General features: G+C 41.8%; 1 protein-coding gene across 13 annotated transcripts; it reads left to right on the forward strand.

Moving 5' to 3' along the window:
* On the forward strand, positions 1-26,965 carry LOC111252449 (CKLF-like MARVEL transmembrane domain-containing protein 4). 13 transcript variants are annotated; one of them, XM_022810361.2, is made up of 7 exons: positions 26-1,175; positions 9,509-9,692; positions 12,313-12,359; positions 13,620-13,930; positions 16,412-16,576; positions 17,100-17,258; positions 17,613-19,253. In XM_022810361.2, the coding sequence occupies exons 4-7, from the start codon at positions 13,736-13,738 to the stop codon at positions 17,703-17,705; spliced, it is 612 nt and encodes a 203-aa protein (XP_022666096.1). In that variant the 5' UTR covers positions 26-1,175; positions 9,509-9,692; positions 12,313-12,359; positions 13,620-13,735; the 3' UTR covers positions 17,706-19,253. The 13 variants fall into 13 exon arrangements, 8 of the variants coding, with proteins under 8 accessions (XP_086848062.1, XP_022666096.1, XP_022666095.1 ...); XM_086991933.1 differs by lacking the exon at positions 26-1,175 and adding an exon at positions 8,563-8,706; XM_022810360.2 differs by lacking the exon at positions 9,509-9,692.
* The last annotated feature ends 379 nt before the right edge of the window (positions 26,966-27,344 follow it).

Below are 27,344 nucleotides of genomic sequence, written 5' to 3' on the forward strand. Positions count from 1 at the left end.
TGGCCACAGAAGGAAGGAAAGAGTCTTCGGTTTTTTGTCGGAGCGCCACTGCAAACGGCTCGCTACTCGCCTGTGGTTACTTTTGCACTGGAGCCTACGTCCGCCAACAACACTGGCGGCGATGACGGCGACAGCGGGTGAGCACGGAGCACTACTGGAGCAACAACCGAAACAGATCTTCTTACCACAGCGGCGCTATCTTGCTGTCGACTAAGCCGGCTAGTTCAGTTGGCGGACAGACGGTGGAATAACAAGAAGAAAGTGTTTGTACTGAAAAAGCGGAATAACGTTCATCGATCATAGAACGGGCCCATTGAGAGAGGCATCGAAAACCCCGCCGCCGAAAAACCACTGCTCACACGCCGTTGCCTTCGTCAGCGGAGTCACAAGCCGACTGCTGCACGGGCAGGGAAGTTGCAGCAGATCAGTGTCAGCCTTTTCGTTACCAAAACACAACTCGACGGCAGCGTTAGTGACAGCAACGACAACTTCAGCTGTCGGCGCCGCCAACTGCTGACTCACAAATGTTCCAAGTGTTCCATTGATCAGTGGTGACCCCCTTGGTCCTCTGCTATGCACTTTTACTTGCTCGTGCTGTTTGGTACTATTGCAGATAGTTGATATATGCGCACCGAACGTCCAATGACAAGCAACCGACATTCGAGTAACGTCCGAGTGTTTGGATGAGTAATAAGGAGCACCGAAGACAGTTAGCGAGTGAGTCGCGTGGCAGTGCGTGTTCGCTGGATGTCGCCTGTCTGCCCGGACAAAACAAGTTCCCTGATAGAATTGCAGCAGCAATAACAGCAAAGGAAGGCCTTGTAACGGCCGTAAAACGGGCTACGTAAAGTTACAGTCTCTGCCATACCGATGTTGTTGATGCTAGCGGAGCGGAAAGTTGAGTGGAGCGATCTTTGGAGTCCGTTTATAACGGGACATCGATGGGGTCAGCTCTAGCCTGAACACAATAAGGACGTAAAACAGAAACGAAGTTGAGAAACTTGCACTGATGCTTTTTGGAAAAGGTCTGAAAAATTTGCCTCTAGTGAAGTTAGTAACGAAATACGAAGTTTGAAGAATAGCAGTTTCGAAAAGTTGTGTACTGTTCGACAGTGACAAATACAGCAGAAGAATAAGGTCAGAAAAGGAAGGGAGGAAGGAACGCAGAAACGCAGGTAACGTAACCAAATTCAATTTAGCTGGTAAAGCAATGCTTGCTCTACCACAGTGACCAGGTAGGCGGTCACCATTTGAATAGGGTTTGCACAAGTGTTTTTGCAATATTGACGCTCATCTATTATATCTATGGATACCGTCGCGCCGAAGCGAACGTGGACCCCTTCATTCGACAGTCAATAGCATATAGCAGAACGGATCGAAGTACGCTGTGCATCGTTCCATAGCTTTGTTTCTATAATAAGCCTTTAATTAAATTCCCTTTGAAGAAAATAAGTCTCAAGGAGATCGCTTTACGACGTCCAAATCAATCGATACGATACAATGTGGAGTAATCTATCAATGACACATGGTTCTTCTGTTAAAACAATCCCATTTCTATAGAGACCAGCGCTGGCAATAGAATATCCTTTGATTTTCTCTCATCTTTGGATCAAGCGACAAGTATCTGTTCCATCTATGCCTGTCGTAAATCCATGTTATAAATCCCTTTGGTTCGACTGTTTCGAGGATCCGCAAACGCGTCGACAGGTGGATAGATTATACGCTGCGACTATTTCGAAAATCGACTATAAACCAAAAGCGCGACTAGACGAATTGTTATAATATAACAACTGGGTAGGCGCACTGAAACAGGGGGCGCGAAAACGTGTACCGATTGAAAAAGAACCGTGCAACTTCATCATTCCCTCAATAAGGCAACTCTTGGACAAACACCTCAATCTACAGACCAAATTTATTCTCAAAAGATTGTTCCGTATCATCGCACCCATATGTAAATTGATCAAGATGTACTAGTATCATTACAAGTAATATAATCGCCTTTTCCGTATTGATCGGTGCTGGGCACAGACGCTGTACGGAGTAAATGCGCTTGGCTATATGGCCATGATAGCTTGGTAAGTGGTCCGCGTGGCGCTGCACTTCGTTTCCATTCTGCCGTATGTTACACGTAGATTACAATGTTGTTGCATGATTGTACTGTGTGTATGGTTTCATCGTTCTACACTGTTTATTCAGGTATCAGCTCTGGGAACGGTCGAATGCTGATGTAGCAAATTTCGGCCTTGGCCAACGAAGACAACTAGGATATTAGCTAGGGTCTGGGCGGCACCGTCAAACCGTAGTTATTTCCGCTAATTTTCAGTGGTAATAAGGTGTCGCTAGTTCCGGCGCAAATATGATTGTTAGCTCCATAGCTGTTCGCCACCTATAGAGCAGCTTCATTGTTCCGCCGGCCAACGACGTGCAGTTTGGCAAATGTCGTTTTGGCAAAGATGGTATCTAAGTGATAACTGAAATGTCGTTAATCTAGGTTATCTAGCACCCGTTGTTGGAGCTTTTTGCCATGCCACCATAATCTAGACGACAGCGACTCTGAACAATTGGCAGTCTTATGCCGCAACTCCCACCACATCTACTCCCCGAGACTCATTAGGGGACAAACTTAGCTGATAATGTTAGCCCGTTTCAGCAACTAAGTGGCCGGCAAAAGCCACTGCAATCCAGAGGGCAGCGGGAAGCGGTAGCCACACGGTCGCATCACCAGCCAAACAAACGTTTTGGGGGGCGATCGCCTCTCCCTGTGGTAAAACGTCGGATCATGGTTTTGCCATCAGAGATGGCTGCCGGGGAGCGATGCAGTCCGAGTGGCAGATGCAAAACGTTGATCTGCGAGCCACTGACTACTACAGCTGCCACGAAAGCTATTCCTGGAGCACAACTGAAATGCCGGAAGAAAGACGAATTGGTCATAGAACTACATTGTGGAACTGTTCCATTATAAATAGAACCAGCGAGTGCGCGGCATTCGCTTACGGTCGGGTTCCAATCACCAGTCTACGTTAGTAATGTACGGTTATTTGTATGCGTTGGCAAGATCCCGGCCGGTTTTATCGAACTGAATGCCACATCGGCTATGGCTGCAACAACTCATAGGCTGAGATTGAGACCTATAGGTTGCGCATAGATGATAAAAATGATGAAATCTTTACTACATGTATATGCAGTATTAATCTGTTGATTACATAAAGGAGGCTCTATATGTATTTTCATAAGATAACTTAGCAATGAGCGGTCGTTTGCAGGTATAACTTGTAGGCATATGGTGGTCCGAGTGATTTCGTGGCCCAGATAACAACAGCTGGCTGGATTTATTGTGGGTATTAATATAGTACTACTTGGAAGCTTCGTTCTGTTATTTTTACCTACGTTGAAGACTAATTAAACCAAATATGTCTGTCAAAACCTGCTGCCTGAAAGACTAAAGGCGGGTGTTGTTGATAGTATAATCATCTTTCGAACAGGAAGTTTTAACTTTGTTCGGATTCGTAATCAAGCCTCACAAAAACGTCGTTAGGTCTGTACATTTGTCTTCGTTGTCAAAAACCTATGTTAAGCATCCGCGTTCCTCTTACGTGCTCCACTTATCAGGTAGAATCGTTTCATGGTTCAACATGATTTGTAGAGAATGCGTCCATGGAGAGACAGTGCCACGCAGACCGTCAATGAATCGGATCCTTTTAGGGTATTTTATCCACACGGTGGATACCTATTCTACGATTAAAGCTGTTTTGCAACGCCCGTTATACATTAATGGTAAATGTACCAACAACATAGCCCCAAGATAACGCTGCACCTATTCCGTAATAGTCTCTTGTGTTTAAGATAATCTACGGATTTATAAAGACTTATCAAAACCCTGTTTCCTCGAACGCTTGCTTCATTCATAATGTCGATTCATATTCAATCTACTGCCATGAATGACTTTCGGTCATACGCGCAGCTGTAAACAGATACGATTTTTGCTTTAGCTAAGTTCTATCCGAGGTAGACCAAGTTCGAATATGAAGCCGAAACTGTGCAAAAGTGTTCTGAACATTTTGATCCGTTTCCCTTCTTTTCGTCGCTGGTCACAAACAGCGGCAGCAGTAACAGCAGAAGCTGAAATGGCCCAGCAAACTTCTGCTTCTGCAGAAGCAGTTCATTGTCTGCGGCGATGGTGGTTAGCAAGCCTTTTCTATAATTGCATTTTTTTCTAACTATGGTGCGTTGCTATGGCAGAAAATCAACTATAACTACTACCAGATATATATATATATATATATATATATTATATATATATAATCTTGTTTGTATTTTTTGCACCGTAAAGCAAAGCCACGCATACAGCCACCTATAGCACCTACGCTGTGCCGATAGAAAAATAGCCAGGGCACCATAAATATGTCAGTCTCGAATGGTGAGCTTGTGGATGTTGTGTCAAGTAGCCAATACAATAGCCCTCTATCTATTTATAACTGCCCCAATTTGTGAGGGGTAGTTAGCGATAGATAAGAATCGTTTCTTCAGAAAGACACAGACTACGACAGCAATTCGTTATAATAAGAAATCCAACTTAATAAATTATCGTGCGCGCAGCTCTGCCTGTAGTCTAAGACGATTTCATCATATCGTGACAAGATGAAACGCTAAATATATGACAGTTAGGGCTGTATATAGTATAGGGAAAGTTAAAATCTCTTAGGAAGTGTAGACCAATTATTCTTCATTGCAAAGAAGTTCCTGCCAGCTTATTAATCTCTCTAAAACAAGCTACACTCCGCTCCATTTTTTTTTGTATGTAGTAGGTACATCGTGCACTACGTGCGTATTGTTGTAGTAGTTATGGTACATTGTAAATCTGCTAGTGCCGTCAACTTGCCAGCCAGATTTTACTGAACCCCGGAAAACTATCATACAACGGCCGTATTACCAGTGTGTCACCAATAAAGGATGTCTGAGGAGTTTCTACAAAACTTTTCAATTTATTTATCTTCAGTATTGGCTTCTGCTTGCAGACACACCAACGGGCACAACAATCTACTTATGTAAAATTAACACCTATATCTCCACAAATAAAGTAGTTAGAGGAAGTACGGTATAAGTGAAAATATCGTTCTTTCTGCGTTCCATTTTTCAGTGTTATTTCTCTGTGCATCCCCCGTTCCGTTCTATCTTCTGAACTATATTTTCTAATACATTAGGCTAAATGCATTCAGGCGTCGAAGGCCTTGTCGCTGAACCACTTTTCCTGCTGGAACGCTTCTTTGCGGTGCCGTCCGTCCACACCTTACGCATCTGTGCTTGTATGTCAACGCCGTCTCAGATGCTTACTCTTAACACTATCAGTTTCTGCGTTATTCCGCTACTGCTCGACCAGACCCACGGCGTCTTGTCTTGCACTGTTCACTAGGGCGTCATCTTGTGCAGTCCACAACCGCCAATTTCCACTAGGCCGTCACCATAGACAGGTCAATTGACGTTAGTGCTGCTAATTTTACGCTCTGGAGGTCTAGCCACACGGGTTTCCTGTGGCGGCTGTAAACCTGCGCCAAGCAGAGCGTTTCGTGTCGACTTTGTTCTGCCCATCCGCTGCAGTTGCGCGGCGGAGCCACTGTAGCGGCTGAGCGTCCGTCCACGCATCCGTGATGCGAGCCCGGAACAGGCTACGCAAAAGCAAAGGCAACAGCAGAAACCGTTGTCAGACTGGCGCTAATCGTAGCTTGTAGTGGTTGTCGTATTATAGGTGCACACACATAGTTGGAACAACGGAAGCCCAACCAGCGGCACCCGTCGTGGAGCCGACGCCGATTTAGCGACCATTGCCGCTAGGGACCCGCAAATGATCATGGATCTCGTAGATGCAGGTCTCCTGGTCACTGTGTCGCCTTTTTGCCTTTCTCTCGTTGAAGCTGTACGTGCTGCCGGGCGCGACTTGAAGGGTACGGTCTGAATTGAGCCCGGCGGTGCCGAATGTCACAACATTGAATTCTGCATTGTCTTGACGCTCAATCGTGTGTTTATTGCTTTCGCAATTCCCTCTATCTGCAGACGACACAGCGCGTCCAGAGCGAAATGCAGCAAGCAAATCGTCAACGGTTGCAAGTGACGTTACATACGTTAACGTTTGTTAATCAGAAACATGCTGCTGCTGCTGCCAGAGACGATGTGCCCAAACGCCAGATGCTCGGACGGACACGTTGACGTACAACTATGCTACTTATAGTAGTGGCGGCCGTTGTAAAAGCCGTAGCTGTGCTTAGCTGAAGTCAACAATTAAACCAGTTGCAGAGGCCGCATAAGCTGAACGAGATCTACTCAGATGAACAGTAACACCGTTAGCTAGATGAACTCAACGTCAGCAAGAACATCCGAGAAAATACACGGCGGGTTGTATAGGGCTTACGCTCGAAACGCAAGTTGCTCGCGGTTGCATCTTGGCACTCCACGCATTTCGTTAGAGCAAACAATTATCCATAGGGGCAGATCCACCTGGCGTTAATCTTCGCTTACGAGTGCTCACTTATCGGACGTGAGAATCGCCATTACCACGGGAGATAGGCATACAATTCGCACAACTGATATAGACCTGAAAGTGAATTGACTGCTCAAGGCGTTCGTGGTTATGGCGATCGGCTCAGGACGGCGTTCTAATCGACTGAGACACACAGAACGGAACAACGAGCCTAGAAAGATAGGGAAAGAAAAATAAAGGGCCTACGACAAATCAAACCGACCTAGAATGTCTACCAATTGATAGAAATTAATTCATATATACGCTCCACTAATCTTATACGTATAGGAAGAGCGCGAGGACAAAACAATGCAGGCTGGATAGCATGACGGGACCGCCGGTCATGGCGCACATTTGGCGTTATCAGACGTGCGTGGCCGTTTTCGTTGACGGCCTCTGTTAAGTTAGTCGTGGTTTCGAAGAGAAATCATCTCTGACACTGTTGGTGAAGTCCGAATTGGGCTTTTTTCGGTTAAAGTCAGATTATTACAGTGGAGATTGGTTTATTATTAATTGCACATGGCAGAAAAAAGTGCAGATTTGTTAAAAGCGAGAATCAAGGCAACGGCAAGAACAATAACAACAAAATGATAGTTACGTATTAATTGCAGTCATCGTCAATTGTGACGTCGTGCGGGGTGAGGTACTTGTTTCCACTTGTTTCTAGTAAACCCTTATCGTTACACCGCACCTTTGACCCTTGCCCTCATTTGCCTGCAACCCCTCGATTGAAGCAGATAGCTATTAATCGAGCGTAGGGGTAACAACAATGAATATATATTTCATAACATTCAGCTATTTGTTACGTCAGAGGTAGGAGGCGTTACGGAAGAAAATTTACTCGTCATCAAATGAGGATTTAGCGCACGAATGCCCCGTTAACAGCATCACCGTTCCTGAAGCCACGATCAGGAACAAATAGGGCAGCGCCAGAAGGTCTCATCTAATAAGAGCATGAATGATGGTTGTGCAGTAATGCTCATTAACGTGAAAATGAACTCCTTTTCTATATAACGACTCATGAGTCGAAACTGGAAGTTCTCATTAGCATAACAGTTAATTACCTATTGAAGCCCGTTTTAGCTAGAACATCTGTTGTGTGTTTGTTATGATATTGGACAAATTTAGGAAAAGGTTATTAAGAAATAGCCAGAACCGGTTTTTGCTTACGTACGCTAGCACTGTCCTATTTTCGCATTCATGGACAACTTACTGCAAACGGGATATCGTCGTAACGCGCAATGCTATACAGTTAACTGGTATTAATTGCGGTCTATTCTTTGTTACTAATTAATTTCGTGCAGTAGAGGTTTAAGTGGGGCTACGGTTTTTATCGGTATCACGAGCTTTATTACTATAAAAATATTTGGCAATGTCGACACATTATATCTTCCTGAGCATCGTCACAAAATAGAAGTACGGAACGCCGGCCAGCTTATCCACTTGTTTCTAGTCTATATACTTGACAAAACACAACATAATATGATAGTCAATGTTGGAACATTAAAAAAAGAAGCAAATTGAAGCAAGAAACCTTTATATGGTTCGCCAAGGACAACATATCCGTAATAATGAATACGCAATACCCTCTATTCATCGTGCAACCGCTTCGTTCTGGCAATTCCGTCTTTTTGTCTTGTTTCTGTGAAGTCGTCGAAACCCCCCAGTTCATCGAGGACTAGTGCTGCGTGTTTTGGGTCATCGCGCCGTTCCACTAACAAAAAGAGAGATAAAAATAGTTTCAAATTCCTTGTATTCCCAGTACTTCATGCTACAGCCATTAATGTGCAAAGCTTTTGACGTCTGGCGGTCTAATCTTCTGATAGGGCAACGACGAATCGACGCTGTCTCTAGCAGCTGGTATAACAAATCTTCGTTGATTACAGTTACTGATCCTGCAGTGTTCATCATGAGAGGCATGCAATTACCATACGATGCACATAAACGCACACATGCTATTGCCCCTAGGCAGCCGGCGTCGGAGATGTGGGACGTCCGCCTACGCTTCAGACGTTGCCAGACGTCGCCGATCGCGAATTTGATAGCGACTCGCAACAGCTGGAAGAAAACAAAATTATTAGCAGCAACGCGGTCTAAGCCGATCCAAATAAGCGCTGTTTAATGGCAGCCATGTAAAGCTGATTACAATGTGACTTTTGGTACATAATCTTCGGAATTTGTTGCTTGGCTAGTCGGTGAGTTCTGCTATCGTATGTATATCTTCTTTTTCCTAATAACAGGCTGTGAGGCCTATGTTGCCAACAACGCAATGTTTAATGGCGGTATAGTTTGAAACAATTAGTATAGCAAATCGATGTATCGGATCTGTGCCGATATATACGACAACCGATAACGGCCGCAGCGCTAACATAATTTTCGAGTAATAAGCAAAAAGGTGATCTTCAAAATGTAGCGATCAAATCATTCACTCAGTCTTCTATAGCGAAGAAGGGCTGCAATAATTAGAAATTCAGGGTTAACAGTCTCGAGGTAACTTTACGCTCTATTAAAGACGGTGGAAAATTTTACGAGTTTCTATCATTTCTATCGGTTTCTAGTTTGAACTGATCTTGAATGATAGTTGAGGTAGAAGATTTTGGCGGCCATCATCTGTCGGAAGTTTTCATAAGAATGAAAAATTATGCTTTTATTAGAGTGCTGACAGCGTTACGCTGACCTCATTCTTAGGTTCAACGTTTGGTAACAACATAATAACCAGTTACCATTCTCCTGCGCTATCTTAGCAGCATAATAACCCAATGTTCCTAAAAATGTTTGCCGATAACGTTGTGATTATATTCGGCTCTACCGAAGAATCGCTATTCTTTTACTCCGCGGCGTCCTTCCTCCTAAATTTTCTACGATACCACTGTATACTTAAGTCTGAGGAAAAAAATATAAGATATTGCACACGCCTCTGTACAGGAATCGTTACTATCACGCACACAGATGGACATATCGAACGCAGACCTAATCAGGGGATCACTCTGTTTTCAGATATTCGTTTCTTGTTCAGTTGGTCCATCTTCATGTCTATTTGCTTTCTCATACGCGCCTCATTGTGACTGTCTGCAGTAAGCGGCCAAACTCAAAACTCTGAGCTACAGCGCCCATCAACACGAACCAATACGTCATCCTTGTCGTTTCTTTTCCCGCGCTGAGTGGCCGGCAGCCTTCAGAGGTACGCAATCTCGGCCATAGCGGTAGTGTCTTTCCGGCCATCAACTTAGCCATAGCCATAGCCATCCCTGTAATAGTGAGTAGTTACGTGTTTGGAATGGGGCAAACTTCACCGGTGTTGGCCCGTTGAAGGTCGGCCCTTCGCTATAAATGAGACGAGGGCGAGTCTGGCGTTCGATAAACAGGCAAGCTTTCTTTAAAAACTCTCTTACGAGTCCAACAATCCGGCGGCGTCGGCACACGTCGCGACGACATACGACTTCACAATTGGCTGGTCGTTGGTACTTCGCAATTGGCTACCGTACGGCTTTCTTGTCAAAGGTAAATAAAGCAACCCGACAAATCGTCAAAAAACAGGAACCATTAACACCGGATGATCTTCAGTTGACGTGAATGTCTATACGAATCGTACTGCAAACATACGAAAGGCGACGTAACACTCGTGTTAACGGTGGAGTGTGTTATTAGGAATCGCGCCGTTGTCGGCCTGGCCGAAAGAAGAACATCCGAAGAAAGAGAATTATACGTAATTTCGTTGCGTCGGCGGCAACTGAATTGTATTGAAACGTTCGCTGGTTGTCAATCGGTGAATCATGGGTATAATAAAAATGCCGTTTCTAGAAAGCCAAGTACGGGGAGACGCTATTGATGATAGGCAGGGAAGCGATGAAGATGCTCTTCATGGGTAAAATATTAATTGAAGAACGTTCAGCATTAGAATAACTGATAACGCATAATTAGAATAGATTTAATAGTAGAACACCGTCTAAAGATTGCTGCGCGACGTTATAGGTAACTAGAAATACTTCAGGTAAAATTGTTCCGCATTCGCTGTTCTTCCATTACATGTAAACAGACAGTACTCATATGACCTGTTTGCTATTTTGTTACATACATGTGGGTCACGTCGAAGCTTTGAAGTTTCCCAGCCAAACTTTTCATCAAACAATACGAAAATCACTTACCAACCTTTCGAATTTACCTCGCCGATTTATCCGGACCGGCAAATATTGCATGATTTCGCATTATCTAGTATTAAAGGTAACATATCTCGGTAATTCGTTACCCCCATAGAATGTTTGCACTTAAGTGTTTTCACTGTTGCTGGTAGCGGCGACACGTATATAGATCGCGTAATATCAGTTAGAGTGATACGTTTCATAATACTATATTTAAACAGCGGCAATTACCGTCAATGTGTGCGGGGCAACGATGAGGTATGGCTAATATTAAATGTGGTAATAAACATAAAGCTAATTTCAGTATAAATAAAGTCATGTTTATATTACAATCGCTAATTGTTACCATTATCTATGTTACGATAGTCATTCTGACTGTTGTCATTCATTGGCCGGCTGCCGCTGTCGTACATTTCTAGCGTCGAACGCGAAACGTCAGCGTCATCAATATGACGCGGCCTCAACGAAATGCTTCCCTTTCAGCAGCTACTGACGTTCGACGTTTTCGCTTGGGTTATGCGGAACGTTACCAGGGCAATTTTGGGCTGGTTATTCGGGGAAAATATTTCGTCACGTTTTATTCAACGCACAAAGTGAAAATTTACCCGGGCTGTCTGTAAAGACACGAGTGTGTCTATTTTCAGTCGTACCTATTGCAATAACAATTTCTACACGATAAAATATGGAACGGCCAAGTACCAATGTTGGCCTCATTGTTGATTTTCGCGAAATTTGCATGGGAATGTTTTTGTATATTGATGTAAAAAGGTAGAAACATTGATGAATCCATATTGTAAGATGATAGGTAAAATTTCGCTTGATACACACGACTTTGATGAATTTATCACATTGAAGCCTATACGATTTCGCAAATCTAGCTTATATTTTGTAAACTCCCTATTCAACCATAAATAAACATGCGTTAAAAGGATGAAGCAGACTTTGCCCGACATCTGTTTGGACCAGTCTGCTCGTAGATTCGAGGAGTCCTGCGAAAGTAGACAGGGCCAGCATCAGTAACAGGCTGCACCACATGCGTCCGCTTCAGCGATCGAGGCCATGCTAGCACCTTCTAAAGCTTTTACTAATTCCCAAGCATTTCTTCAACCAAGAAGCAAAACCCAACAGCAATATTGATTTTAGAAGTTCTCCTTTTTGATCAATGATCAAATAGATACTCTTGTTTAGTGGCAAAAAATGGTATCAGCGGTCGGTGAGTAGCAAATTTCACTTTGAGAAACAGACTCTGCAGCTCAACTAATCTGAATCAGCACAGACAAGCGTAAAGGATCGCCTTCGTCTGACACGCAGCTCACTGATGCCTTGTTGGATGGTGGAACCGTTTTCAAAAAATTCGTTCCGTCATTTTTGTGACGTATAACCAAAATGCAAATTTTCAGCACAGACTTACCATAGAAATAAAACTGATATGATCGCAAGATCACTGAGTATTTTTGTAGTGGATACCGACGCAGGCCACAGCTGTTTTGGCAGTCTAAAATACTCTTGATACTGATACGTTGACCGTTTCATTACGACACCCGTCTCGAAGCCTATACACATATGCCCGTAAGTGCCTATAGACTCGTAATATTTGCTTAGACAGACTCTTTTAAATGTGTACGTTTGTGTGCGTAGCTAAACGATTTCATTTGGTTACAGAGCCGCCTTACTACGACCCAGGCCAACCCAGAAATGTACTTGAGCTGGTAAATCGAATCAATTTGACCAAGCTGACTAAGAAATATATATTTTATGATAAACATGCTAATATTTAAAATGAACCCAAGACGAAAAGATCATATACACATGGATTATTAAAGTTTCAAACCTAAACTTTGACTTTATGCCAATTATAATAACTAATCTATAAGAAGAAAATACGCCAGTAACGTTAGTGTATAGCTAGTTAGCAAGTGTGTTAGTTTTTACGCGATTATTAACCGTTTTTGACTACTCGTGTTGGGGCAATTGTGCCCACTTGGCATCTATACGTTAACGATACGTACGTTATTCTGGTAGTTGTTTCTAGGCATGACAAGAAAATTTATTTTTGGCGATCGTCCTTTAAACATGATGTCGTGTGTAGGTCGTATTGGCTGAAACTGTTTAGAATAGAAGGTTTCAGTTGAGATGTAGTGACTCATTGGGAGAATCATATAAGTATCAGGTCAAATAGCTGCTTGTACGGTTGCTACGCTGTTTCGGCGGTCCGTTAAAGAAAACTAGCAAGACGCGCTTCGGTTAGACTCCCAATGGGAACAAGCCCATTTATTTTGGACCTAAAAATGGGTGGTTTCTAGGACCTGTGCACATCAACTAAATAACTACTAATGCATAAAAAAACGAAGGTCGCTTATAAGGTACATGTGAAAAGATATACGAAAGCCGCTAACTGAATTCAGCCGAACAGAGTTCTGTTATTTGCACCCATCCTGTTATCACTTGTCAATTAAGCCAGGCGTCGCTAAGGGTAGATTAACGTAAACTAACTTATGTATCCTCAAATGATTATGTGGTCAGAAAATCAACCACGACAGTATATCTGCCTTATACACTTTAAAAAAATCATCCATGGATCTTTAATGACCGTCCCAATCCGTACCGACCAAACGTTTTACCACGAAATGCCCAAATGCGATTAACACTATGGAACGAACGCTGGAAGACGATTTTTGCTGCTTCCAAGTAACGTAAGCAGGCTAACGCGTCATTGAGCCTTCTTCATCACAGTGTGTAAGCTTACATTAGGCTTACAGGAGGCTTACATAAGAATCTTTAGGGTAATCAAAATTCCCGCAGGAATCCGAAAAGATTAACATATAACACAATCATGTGTTCTATATTATCTATATATATATATATATATAGATAATATATATATATATATAGTGAGAGTTCGCAAAAGTGCGATCAACAAGCTGAGGTAACACGTGAGTTAAGATCATTGTTTACGCCATTTTTTTCAGGTCAGCTGCTTTAAGATCCACGCTCTTACTGACATCGAAATCATCTCTGCTCGGAGTCAACCTCAGGGGGGGGGGGTTCGACTCAAGCGCTTGTTATTTGGTCATATTGGTAGGCAATGGCGGGGCGAGAACACGCTCTCAATATGCAGCGAGGCCAACAGCAACCGCCGGTTTCAGCAAGAATGACCTCCATCTCGCTCAAGACAGATTTACCGGAGGGGCACACGGCGGCCCAGTCGGTAGTTCAGCTCTCTGCTTTGAATCTCGATTATTTCCGAACAATACCTGGATGGGTGAAGATTACACAATTGGTAAGAAGCCAGCGCTTAGGCACATTGTGCACTTCTATCTAAGTTGCTCTTATTCTACTGCGATATATAGTATGTATGAGGATATCTTATTGATTTTTAAATTATGCATTGACGGATTCTAGCCTGTTTCAGTGGCATACGTTCCACTGAGGCCTACTCTCACAGGTAGTTAGCTAGTTAGTTCAATGGTCGAAATAACCTAAAAGATCTATTATTTTAAGTGACCCTCTTCGAGAGTAGTTACGCTGATCAAGGTCCTTCCTATGCAACGCGCGAGCTTAGACTGGCTTTTGATTGAGCAATCGTTCAATTTTTAAGTCAAATAGAAGCAAACTGCTACGTTTAGGGTGGACATTATCATGCTGTAAATACGCACTATTGACGAGACATTTCTTATTGTTCGATCAGTCAGACAAACGTAAGGTAGGACCATTCTAGCGGAATTGGGCCTTCTTCACAAGTACAGATGTAGTGCATGCTAAAAAGACCTCGTGGCATGCCGTACCTCATTAGCTCCTACGGTTCCTTGGACGTAGCAGCAAGGTCGACCAGTCAGTCATTCAGCTTTCCGAAGGCAAAATACTAGCCATGCGTGTCATAAACGAAAATTTTAGAATTTTTTCGATAGTTTCTCCCATAATAATCAGTAATTTAGGATAGAATCATTATCAAAGTTAAACCTTGCCTATTACTATTTCTATCATCTGACCGTCGGCAGCATCTTAACAATGTATTAGCATGGCGCGTCTAAATCAAGAGTCAGTTTTATATCCTATTTTTAGCTGATAGATATGCCAACTAAATGTTTTGCAGTATTAGAAGTGTCGTTCTTGGCTATCATGATTATCTAACATAGAAATCATCTACCGCAATTACAATTTTCATTCGGAACTTTAACCAACCATTAGTAGTTTTAAAAATATTACTTTTTTCTATGGAACTAAATTTTTCGCTGACCACAAATTTTAAAAATGTAGGGACTCAAAACAACCGAAAAGTCCAAAATGTGAAAAGGGGCTTAGGGAGCCTTAAAGGGCTTCGTAAGCCCTTTTTCATAGGACAGAGGTGGCGATCGATATCCAACGCGCGTCAGTTCCTGTATCAAAAACCTGGTCACATTAAAAATGCTCTTTCAGCCATTTTAATGCATTTTAAGCTCCCTTAAACCTCAGTCATATTTGTTCAACGCGAAAAAGCTGAATAATAACTGATCTCTGCTCAAATTTTAAAGGCGATACACTAATTTTCACTATGAAGAATGTGTGACCAGGGCGAGCCGCACGCAAACACGTCTTTAGCCGAGTCACCACTTATAGACCCAATGGGCGGAACGACTGAAAGGCAGAGAATTGTTAGCTTAACCAGCATGCACAAGCGAGGTATAGATAGTCGCCTACGTTCCACCTCAACCTCCATTCATCATTATAGGTAAAGTGATAAACTTTTTGGCTATACACCAGCTCCCCTGAGGGGTTCGCTCCACAGCCTCGCGTTAAATCGAGGTAAAACGCCTCCTCGCATGCGACTGCTCCTCGTCTGAGTTGTTATAGTTATAACAGTTATCTGCTCCATTAAACGAACAGGCGAGAAAGCCGCCAGCGACCGTTGCCGTTGACCTGCAAAGTTACAGTTGTGGAAAATGCAACCGAAACCTAGCAGATCCGAGGTGAGGCTGGTGCATTATGGTATTGAGAGAACGTATCTACGGTATATGCCACGTTCTACACAATGGCTCATCTGTGGCATTGGAGAAGGCAAAGGTCCGCTTGACAACGAAGGTTGTTGCCAGACTTTGTTCAGCAACCTTGCCAACAGACGACAACTGAGCGAACCACAATCATGTCTATAATAAAGCTATCAAGAGAAATAGGAAGGCGAGTAAATATCTGTCTGATCTATGTAGGCTCGTTATAAAACGTTAACGAAATCTGTTTGTGAAATAATGATCCTTGAATGAGAAAAATCCGTTTTTGCAATACAGGTATCAGGATCTAATTTTTTTTTTTCTAATTTTTCTCTTCTTCGGGATCTAGCCAAACACTGATCGATTTTCGTTCAATTCAGCGACTTGAAAAATGTTCTTTTCTTTTAGAAACCTTTGCCACCACTAAACAAAAGCTTCTTCTGTTATGTGTCTCCTAAGATTACCGAATAGCGTATAATGGATATATATGAAACTGAGCAGGTGTTCAATACTGTTCAATACTGTGTTCAATAATAATAATAATAAAACCATTCACTGTTCATTCGTAACCGACATTCAGTTCCTATCGGCACTAAATATACGACGGGAAAAAACGGTCAGCAAGGCAAACGTATGTCTCGATTTTTCCCCCGTACCCCCCTGGAAATGTTCTCGTAGACGAGAACATACGCGTGCCGCCGTTGTCAATCAAGAAAAATAATGCTGGGACGACGCAAGAAAATTGTTGATTCTGCCATTTTATTGTTGTTTATTGGTCTGAATGTTTTTTTTTTTAGGTGCTGGGAGTAATCTGTTTGGGATGCGGCTCTCCAGCGCTGGCCAGTTTCGCTCGATTTTACATGTTTGTAGCTGGTGTAACGTTCTGCGGTACAGCGTTGCTATCGTTGGCTCGTCTTCTTCACATATCCATAAATATACCGAATATCGAATGGTCGTTTGCCGTAAGTAGACCTTCAGTAGACAAAGATAAGAATATAGAGCAAAAAGCTTGCTATTATATCACTTTCTCTAGTGCCTCTGTTACTGTACGAAGCACACGTAAACTTGTAACGCTGTAAAGATTAGAAATACGATGTTTTTGACTTGTAAACTGCATTTCGATAAGGTTATGATGAGATCAAGCGAACGCAAAATAAACTCAGCTGGTCGAAATGGGCCCATTGGGGTAGCTGGGTCAATGAAGGTTGTGATCATGTATTCATCTATGAGACCAGTTGTATCAATAGAAGAAGTTATTCGAGATATGTTTTGACGTTTTCCGATACTACAACAAGCTCTATTGATGTTAGTTTTCCATCTTGATTGGCCTGATACCATAGCTCGCCCCCCTTACGCTTTGCCGATACCAGGTATTATACGAATTCTCTATCCTTATTTACTCACAACGATCAGGTAACTTTATTGAAATGTTAAATGACCATATTCGATTCCAATATAGTTCGTTTCCTTTTTACTTGATTGCAGGAGAGCGTGTATACCGCCTGTGCATGCTGCCTCTGGTTGGTTTCTTCCATCTTGCAGTTGGTTATGGCTACAAGCAGCGATTGGCGTTATCGAAGTGATTTTTTCTCACAAACTCTAAGTGACCAATATGTTGCTGCGGGTGTTTTTGGAGTATTTCAGGTAAAAGTTATTTCATAGCAAATATCTCGTAGAATTTTCTTTACAGACACACACACGAACGCTTACCCGTGTATAGTGGCATACCGACATGTTAGATGTATACAAATAAGTGTTTAATAAGATGGTCGAGAATACTGACACACAAATTGAGCTACTGAATAAACTCTGTGTGATGACATTTGCGTCGTACGTAGAGACAGTATCTAATCGGAATAAAAAGATTTACTTAGGGTAAACACAAAAATATTTGACCAGGCTCACCGCTTAATTATTGCTGGATGGCTCAAGCGATCAAATCAGAAGACTTCTACAAAACTCATAAGTTAGCTGTTTTCGTTTTCTGATTCTGTATAGGTGATCACCTATGGAGTGGGGACGTTCTTTCTGTTTATCGAATGGAAAGCGTCCAGGCCGATGCCACCGCCGACGAGCATCCCCCAGTCATAAGTCAGAATAGAATGACGGTTAATAGGACGGCACCCGGATTAGCACTGCATTAGCGGCTGGTTTTCCACTTGGTTTTCAGTGGTTGGAACCTGATTCTCCCTCCTATTGGGAACATCATCATTCTGGCCTTCGTATCTGACCAGCAAAATACCCCTTTGACAATTTTCAATACCAAATGTATAATATTTAAAAGGAGTTGCGCTCCCTTATTTTTAACCACTTGCCGTTTACTCATGATAACGTTAAAGAGATTTCCATTGTTTGCATAGAGGCGATACGATTAAGAGCGGGCTTATAGCGTCTGTAAAGGTTATCTGTTGTGTATTCATCGTTTCGTGTCTGAAATAGAGAGTACACTTTATGATGCTACTGAAAATTATCCACATTCACGAGCGGATTTGTCAGATTCAAGAGATTTATCCAAATTTAAAGGGTCGTATAATTAATCAACTTAGAACGGTTGATTTCGATGGCGTCTGTTCTGTTTCTGATTAGCGAGCTTAGTACGTCAGACTTTTCTCTAGTCTCAGGATTAGATCTAATGTGAGGATTCTGCCCTAGAAAATCGAATGATGACCAGAAGATATTAATTCTTGCTTTCGTAGAGTCTATACGGACCTCGCCATTCCCAATCTACAACTCAGATTGAATAGGCGCTTTAGATCCTGTGACTTAACACCATTAGCGTTATGACGTTTTCGCAGGACAAAAAGCGAACAAAGTTCGATTGCGTATGTAGCTAAGCCACGATTACCCGAAATACTGCCAGTACTTCTCGCATGCTTAAAGCAATGTACGGATCTTAGTGTTCGATGGCTAACTTGAAACGGATCCATTTTTTTTTTTCTTAAATAATCAATAGAGCTACCGATCAAACAAGATGTGGCTTGTTTGAATGGTAGTTGCTCTAAAAATCTGCTTCGGTTTACGATCAACGGACACCTTGTCAAGCAGACGTTTGTACTACGTACGGAAGCCGATAGTCAAACTCTGCTGTGCAGTTCAGAGACCAAGTGAAGAATATTCTTCCACGAAATTGTGCATACGGCACAACGCTATTATTTTTCCTCCATTCAAAATTACTTATATAAATCCATCACTAAAAGATCTTCGTGAATCTACAAAATTACGTATCATAATAAATCGTTTGGTGCAAGGTGACACAAGTTCACCCGGCTAAAATATAAATAATAACTGGAACCGTTGTGGATCTTCATGTCGAATGCACTTTTCGAACGGTACTGCCTCCCGTTACAAAGCGACCTGTATGCAACCAACAGCGTTCTTACTAGCGTGTGCACTACTGGCCATGGTTGTCAAAGCATGAACTGTGCAGGCTGTCTGCCGAGCACCGGCGACACAAACACTCAGATTGATAAGGGTATCTGCAGTAGATATTGTAATAGATACTTGACAAGCTAGCAAGAGAATATATCTTGGCTATCTTATGGACCAGGATAACTTTCGAAAACGTTCATTATCAGAAAATGTAAAAGACATCATAAAATAAAGACAATAAAGTTCGTCATTGATACACGTACCCAGTTATTGAACAGCGTAGTTTTCTCAAAGCATATACATTTCGATAGAGTGCAAACCTTACCATGTGTTCACGTCCAGCTTAAAAATGCTGGCCATTTTGTTAAGGCACGTAAAGAGCTCGTCTCTGCTGGCCGGCTGGGCGAAAAGCCAAACCCAGCTGAAAATTTCCTCTAACGATTTACTACTGAATGTATTACTTTCGACCTTCGATCAGCTTCTCACAATGGCTGAGGGCAGTTATTAAGTCTAGCTAGAAAGTAAAGTTACTTTGTGGGCCTTTATTGTTTGTGCGTCATGTTGAAGCTTTTGAACCTTTGTAGGAAGTAGCTGTTCAACTTTCCACAAGCGAAAACGCTAGCTTATTCGGCTACGCGAATTATATTGTGTTTCGTTCCGTACCTGTGATCACTGAATACCAAATTTTAATTCGAATTATAATCTGGTAATTTTATTTTCGTTACAACTGCGCGCTGATAAAACTACGAAACTACGTCCACAATATAACAAAAATGTAACGATAAAAACAGAGTAAACCAAGTACATACATGCAGCTAACGAACCTAATTTAGTTGAACTTCTTTGTTTTTTTTTTCTTCTTCTATAACTCTCGTTAGCATCCTTCGCTGCCCAACGAAGTCATTTTGTCGTGATACGCTTTTCATGTGATTCCTATTATCCCAATGTTGTATTCGCTACTAGCGATGGCATTTCTTTAAGGGTTTTGCATAAGTTGTAATAAATGATTGTATATTGTGTACAAGTAGGGCCACTGTTTTTTAGCCGTTAAGGCCGTGTGGTACAATTTTCTAGGCTACGGATTGTGTTTAATCATTATGTACAGTAAACCGTAAACCATATCTAATAAATGTATGAGGCGAGGTTCATACCATCGTTTGTGACATTCGGTCTTTGATTCAATGTTACAGACGCATTTTTACGTTCGTAATTGATTTTTTTTTATGAAAATAGATTCTAAAGTCGGTACTGATTTTTTGGCGGGTAACTTTAAACCGGCATGTTACCTGTAAGTTGTGTTCGTTAGCCTAATTCATTTGTTTTAGTAAACAACTGAGCCAGCTTTTCGATTCGCTCCCTGAGATACACGCTACCTATCAACGCGCGTAATCGACACGTCGTGATAGGCTGCTTTTTTTCCGTCTGAAGCCACCAGTAGTTTGCTTTGACGGTAAGAACCCTTTACGAGTAGTTACGTAGTAGTTTATGTGTGCTCCATCGTCTTTTCTAAGATAAGCTTCATCGAGCTGGCCGCATTTCTTACCACTACCATGTAGCTAAACCATACCATGAACTCATGTAAGGATCTAGACATCTGAGAACTCCCAGCACGAATCGATTTCATAATTAACAGCTGCTGCTTGATCCCGGTTATTGGTGATTTCTTTACTTCGAGCTGTCCTTTGAGCAGATGGCCTATGGTAACCGGTGGTCGATTTTCCGTTCAGCTCTGGCATTTGTCTGCGTGCTAGTGTTTTCCTGGCTGGTAGCATTGTCTGCTACTGCTGTTGTTGAGTAAATCTGATTTAGAACTAGAGCATTGTCATATTTTTGCGGTGTTGAGATTGGTTTGGCGAGAATTTTCTTTTCCGTTTGTCGGCCACTTTTCTCCTTGGTACTTTCATTAGATTCTTGTCGGACTTTCTCGGTACTACATACAAAGACAGGACTTCTCGGGTATAACTCGGGTTGCAAACTATTATTGTTGTTGTTGCTACTATTATGACTCTGTGGTAATATCGTTTGACTAGCGGATCTCCTCGACATTGAATTTAACTCTTTCTGCTTTTCTAATTTGTAATCCACTACAGTCGAGTCGTTTCTTTCAACATCCTGGTGTGCCTTTATCCACACCTGGCTAATCTTGCCTCCGCCGAATCCGATCTCGAAGTCGCCCATGCCCCACCCCTGACTGTTCCATTGGTAAGCCTTACCCCAGTCGGGATCCATCTCCTGGTCACCATTCCCGCCCGATTCACTGGCTTTTTTAGCACAGCAGTTTCGCATCAGACCCTGTTCAACCTTGCCAACCGCCTTTTTTTTGGCTTCGTCAAGGCTTTTGATATACCGGCAGATTCCATCTATCCGGTCCTTTTGGCTCGTCTGACCTGTATACGCGCCTTCGAGGCCGCGCATAAAACCCCGAACATAGTCGACCATGAAAAGATCAGTCTGCATCTCAAGCGAGAGTGGACCCGTGTTATAGAATAAGCCAGCGGAACCCCGTGTCGGAGTGCCCCACAAGGCCCCGTGGGCGTTCAATGCCTTGTCCTGCCGTTCGACCTCGTCAGCGAATAGGGTACGAATATCTTCTGCCTCTTTTAAATAGGTTTCTATATCAGCGGCATTGAATTCTTTCTCTGTCTGTGTTAGCGGTTTCCGTTCCCTTACGTAATTTCCGTCATGGTAAAAACCATGTCTTAACCGGCGAATGGAGCTACAGAGCCGGGCGAACTCAGCCCTTTGCCAAGCATCCAACTCACCGGAGGACATCGAATCGTAGACTCTAGATCATCGAACAACTTCGTTGTGACCATAGTAGCGATAGCAAATAGAGAGCCCCTTGCTGCACCCCCAGTTATAATCTGATCGATCAATAGCTGCGTCCGAACTAGCAGGACTCGATGATTAAACGTTCGCTATCGTTGCGCAATAATGCCTTATAGGTGTAGTTGAATATAAAATATTTTCATAACTGCGATTAGGGTATACACGACAGTGGTCCCTTATCTATCAGAAAACTTTAACTTCAAAGTTCAAACAGTTTTTGATAAGAGAGTGCCATGAGCGCTTTGGCGTCTTCGATTATAGAATGACCTTTTCTGTTCGACTACGTCCTACCTCAAATGAATAGGAAGAGTTAATGCAAATCCTCTCCAATGGCACAATCGTTTCGTTTCAATGTGACAGAGAACGTACATTTTCTCCTGGGGTTTGCATGTGGCGTGACCGTCTGCGGAACGCAGTTCATATGGGTCACGCAGGGGGAACTCATCGATGTCGAGATTTTCCAGTTATTTGTACCATTCTTAGCTGAAATCTTCGTTCATAGCCGGAATGAGACTAAAGCAATTTCGAATGTAATTACCCAGGTGGATTGCGTATGTTTTTGAGACAATTTGGACAAGCCGATTGGAGTATGGTCACTCTCAATTAATTGTTTGTGTTTTTGTTTACAATATGCTGAATAATAATTAGAATTCGAATGTGACGAATTGCGCTGTAACAAGTTGTATGGCCTATTCTAAGTTTGCTTAAAGTCGATAACAACCTTCTGATGGTAGGAATCTTAACAACATAGAAGATACCATGATGGCAAATACATGTTAAAAGTACTAAAGCCATCTTTTTTTTAAATTGGCTAGCTATTTATATATAGGCAAACTATTGAAAGAATAAATTGTTTGCAGAGCGTCATACTAGATGCAATCACAATATTTTCTACTACTACAAACGTGGAGTTTTTATTTATGATTGGTTTGTTTTTAAGTTTGTGTTATTCCTAACTGTCGTGTCAACCATTTAACGCGATTACAGCTTCAATTCGGGACTTGAACAACCTACTAATCATAGAAGTCCCAAAAAAGCCAACCATTGGAACTCACCTGAATGATCCTATTAATATACCTATGATAACTTTTATATTCAAAACCTAGGTGTGTCGAAAATGGCTTGTTGAGCCCTTTGATGCATTATTAAGTCCTACTGCCGATACTCCGGTTTTCTTTATAAGAATTTTGCTAGATTTCTTTAGAAGTTGCATAATAACGTAGACCGTCGATTTCAGCTAAAATTTTACCAGAATTTAAATATCGCCTGATGTGTATTAAAAATAGCAGGTGGGCTATTTCTAGTCCTTTTGTAGGTTGAATATTAGGCTGTCGGAGGCATTTACCATATTTTTAGCTAAATGGCTTTAAAATTACATATCTCATGTAATATAAGTCGCATTGGCGTTGGCGTCATTTGGAACCAAAGAATTGTGGATGTGCTATAACGGTAGGAACACTTCTACTCAAAGTTAAGACAGAGCTCCTTGAAGATGAGCCATTTGTGAAAAGATACACCATAGTTCGCAGTTTTATTATATATACACACAGACACACCCATAGACATAAATATCGGCCAAGCGCATAAAGAAACTTGTGCTGTGCTGTTTATAGTCGAGGCCTATTATCAGAAAAAAACGCCTAAAGATTGGTTCTTTCTCGCTTTCACTTTGGAAGTTGATGAAACTTGCGGAAGTTGAATAAGACCGGCACGTAAATAGCCATGACATCATTAAGGAAGTGAACATCCACCACCGAACAGTTTTAAATCGTTTCAAAAAAGCTGGCAAGCAACATAAAAGAAGTTCAATGCTTTTGTGCCAGAAAAATCTACTCGATCGTTTTCCGAAACTCTATAGAAGCCTCCCTTCATTGAAAGTATTTTTGAATAAAAATGTGGCTAATAGAAAATGTTTCTCTTTAAGCGTCAAAAGGGAGTAAGTGTCATTTGTAACAAAAAAGCGTCCATTCTAAGGTAGTTTAGTAATATTATAAATCTGCGTTACACTTGTCTGCACGTGTACATTATAATAATGTACTGAGTGTATCTTCGGGGCAGTAGGTACATACTAGGGAGAGTAAAACGAGTTTGTTTTACTGACGTTATATCCACATACATCTTAATAAAATATTGAACAAAATTATGTTTGCCAGTGATTTAAGAACATATGACTATTGCTATCTAGGTCATAGTAGGTCAACTCGTTTATTTTGCAGATTTCTGCCTGTGTACCCAGGGAGCACCTCGCCACGACTAGCTAGCAGGCGTCGTCAACGGTATATTGTAGGAGATATACGTACACTGCGAGAGGAAAACGTAAACATTTCTGTCACCATTGCGAGCACAGCTTGGTTTGAGAAATCTAGACAATAAAATATGCCTTTCTAGGTTATTAAACAGCCAAGAGGTATAAACATATTGCTCAGTGGTTACTCCCTTGTTCAATGTCCTGATCTCCCATACAATCTCAAAATGGCTCAAGGGTCAAATTTATGCTAGTTTTTATATTGGCCGCTATCTCTTGACTAGCAGGCTGGAGCAGATACGAAAATGCTATCCGATGTTTTAACATAGCCGAGTACTTGCGGCTTTTCTGCGCTTGGTGTCTTTCGATCTTTCATGGACGTTCTTTGTCTATGGTGAATGATACGTATGTGTTCGATGCTGAAATTTGTTCGGGACCATCTATCGCAATGCTCTTTTGGTAGTGCGAGGTATGCACCGACGTAACTTGCTTCTGAAGTCACAAATTGCAATTCGCAAATACCAGAAGGGCCGAATGTTGTGTAACAATGAAACGTTGCCAGTCAAACTTGCATCAAGTTCTGTCGGGTTAGGGGAACGCTCGTTGATGGCACAATGCCAGGTACACTAAAGTACTAGATGGCAAAGTGTCCTTGCAAAACACATTCTACTTCCCCTTTCTTTCGTCCCTCAATTGAGGTTTGAGTAAATTGTTTCCACAGACGGTATCTACTTTGACCCGCTGTTTTAGCTATCAGGTTCGCCGAAGTTCTAATAAGAGGCAAAGTATTTCGTTACGTTGTAATAGCCGCCAGTAGTTTGGGTCTCACAGAAGATCATCTGAATATTATATGTGTGGCTGTGCGTTCCAGCGACTAGTCTTTTCTTACCGAGCATCGAGATCATATTCCATGAAACCTAAACGATAATGGCGTAATCCTATCGTTACCTACTTACCAAATACAGTCAACATTATATACCATAATTTAAATAAATAATAATAATAATCTAAATAAATAATACTTTATACCAAAGTGCTGCTATTCGAAACGAATTCGCTATTGCATTAACACTCCAACTTCTGAAAGCTAAAACGATGTTAGTCTTTTAGCATATGGTTAGGCCACGCCACTTACGTACGGTTACACGCGAGTGGCACGTGCATGCATGCTGTCTCTTTCCAATAACTGACGCTAAGTTCGCTGATTCCGTTAGAGCTCAGTGAATAATATATTTAATTGCTTATCTTAAGGATATGTAGTGGTCTAGATTCCAATCCGGCCGCAGACACAAGGTTTGTTTCGATCTACGAACCAGACGTCTGATTGAATCTCTAACGATGGTGCCGGATGTAAAATTCAAATTCAAAGTACGTTAGATCAGCTGCACTTACGATTACCTTAAACCGAATCCAGTCTTATGAGCAAGGCGAAAGTTCCTGCTCTTATATAGGCGTCCGCCAAATGAGTAAACCGTGATATGCCGCCAGGAGCGGCGTTACGGCACAAGATGTCTATATAGGGGCCTGCGGTTTTTTTTACGTGATCCCGCACTACGTTTTGTTATTTCGTCGCCACATTCAGCAGATTTGAAATAACAATACGTCCCAACGTCGTCTAACACCAACTCATAATCATCTAAAGCAATGGAACTACTTTGCTATGAATAATTGGCCAGCCATTTGTCGGACTTTCCAAGCCGAGTATCACACCGCCCTGATACCTTACAAAACATTGCATGTAGTCAGGGCACTCTACATGACGAAGTTTTTATATGTACTTATACGCTAACTTATCTATCTTGTTTCTTCGAAGATAGATCAAGGGTCAGCTGGATTTGTGGCCTTCATAGATTCTAATGTATGTTTTGCCTTACACATGAGTGACCTGATAATTTACCTCGCTACAGAACACGTAAGCCCATGAAAGCAGGCAATTGTCATCAGAATCAAACTGTTTAAATGTACTCGAAACCCAGAAGGTGGTTTACCTCTTATTTGTGAGTTGGAAAAATGATATTATCAGCGTACCCATCTAATGCAGGGATGTCGTACGAACATACCGCTAGCTTAGCAACATAAAGCGGGCTCAGAAGTGACCACTTTGTTATTTGCTGTAAACAGGTGACTTCAATAGTGTTTATGCTGATTAAAAACCAGGCACTCAATCTCAAAGTATTAACCCCTTCCAATGGAGCTTACCTGTGCGTTGTACTACCACAATCGTTACTTTCCCCTTTCTAACCACTCGTAGTCAGAGGGCCACAGTTTCGAAAAACGCCTACGCATTTCTGTCGAAGCCAGGTTACGAAAACATTTACAAAATCTGGGTTAAATTGGCCGAACCCATTAGGATTTTCTTACTATGTGCTGTATGATCTATTCGGTACCTACGGATACTCGAGCATACTCAGAACACAAGACATAATCAAACGTTGTTTTTCTTCTCGGGTTTTAGCACACATTAATCATACCAAGGACAATATTTATTAACGTTTATTGAGATATGCGAATACTTAGCTATTATATCGCTGTCCACCTGTTTCTTTTGTTTTCAAGGTAATCTTTCATCGTTGACATCTTGCGATAGCCATATCAGGAGATAGACTGTGTGAACTTCCTCTACACAGTGACACGTTAGTCGTTCAGCGGTCTTATTTGTGTTAATTATAATAATGCTAATGAAAGATAAGGGTGTTGTTATAGTTACGATGTTGATAGATTACTGACCCATCAAAGTTAAAATTCTTTTCGTTTAACTTCAGCGAGTATTTACTATACCTGCGAATACGACAAAGATAAAACATTGAGAGGCGTTTTTTTTAACTGTAAAAACGTTACGTTTATATAAGCATCCTAGGAACGATTTGCTTGGTACTTATTATAAGATAATAAAAAATAAATTATAGTACTAGAATCCCATTAATTAATTTCCTCAACAGGATATTGCCATCTACTTTTTTTTCGCTTGGGAAAGGCTATGACACACGTATTATGCATGGCGCTTATTGGAATACATTATTACATATTGAAGTTAAGAGCCAACATTTATACGAATTTTCCTTCGTTTTGAGTCGAACCAGGTTGAGCAATACACAAATCCAGCTCTTCCATTTCACAGAAAGCCTGTCTTGTAAAACAGTATTAAGTTTTCGTTTCAACTGCGTCATGAATCGCTTTGGCAACAGCCTCGCGGCACATTCTTATACGAATAACGTTATTCTTGAAACGCAAATGTAATATCATACCGTGTCCTCGATTTGGGGACACAACGAGCGCGCCAATTGTAT

Source organism: Varroa destructor, unplaced genomic scaffold (assembly GCF_002443255.2).
Source record: "Varroa destructor unplaced genomic scaffold, Vdes_3.0 BEIS01000006.1, whole genome shotgun sequence".
NCBI lineage: Eukaryota > Metazoa > Arthropoda > Arachnida > Mesostigmata > Varroidae > Varroa > Varroa destructor.

Bases quoted from the DNA above. Each gene is read 5' to 3' on its own strand.
- LOC111252449 (XM_022810361.2), top strand. From the start codon at position 13,736: ATGGCGGGGCGAGAACACGCTCTCAATATGCAGCGAGGCCAACAGCAA. The intron at 16,577-17,099 runs GTAAGTAGACCT...ACTTGATTGCAG, and splicing joins ATATCGAATGGTCGTTTGCC to GAGAGCGTGTATACCGCCTG. The intron at 17,259-17,612 runs GTAAAAGTTATT...GATTCTGTATAG, and splicing joins GTGTTTTTGGAGTATTTCAG to GTGATCACCTATGGAGTGGG.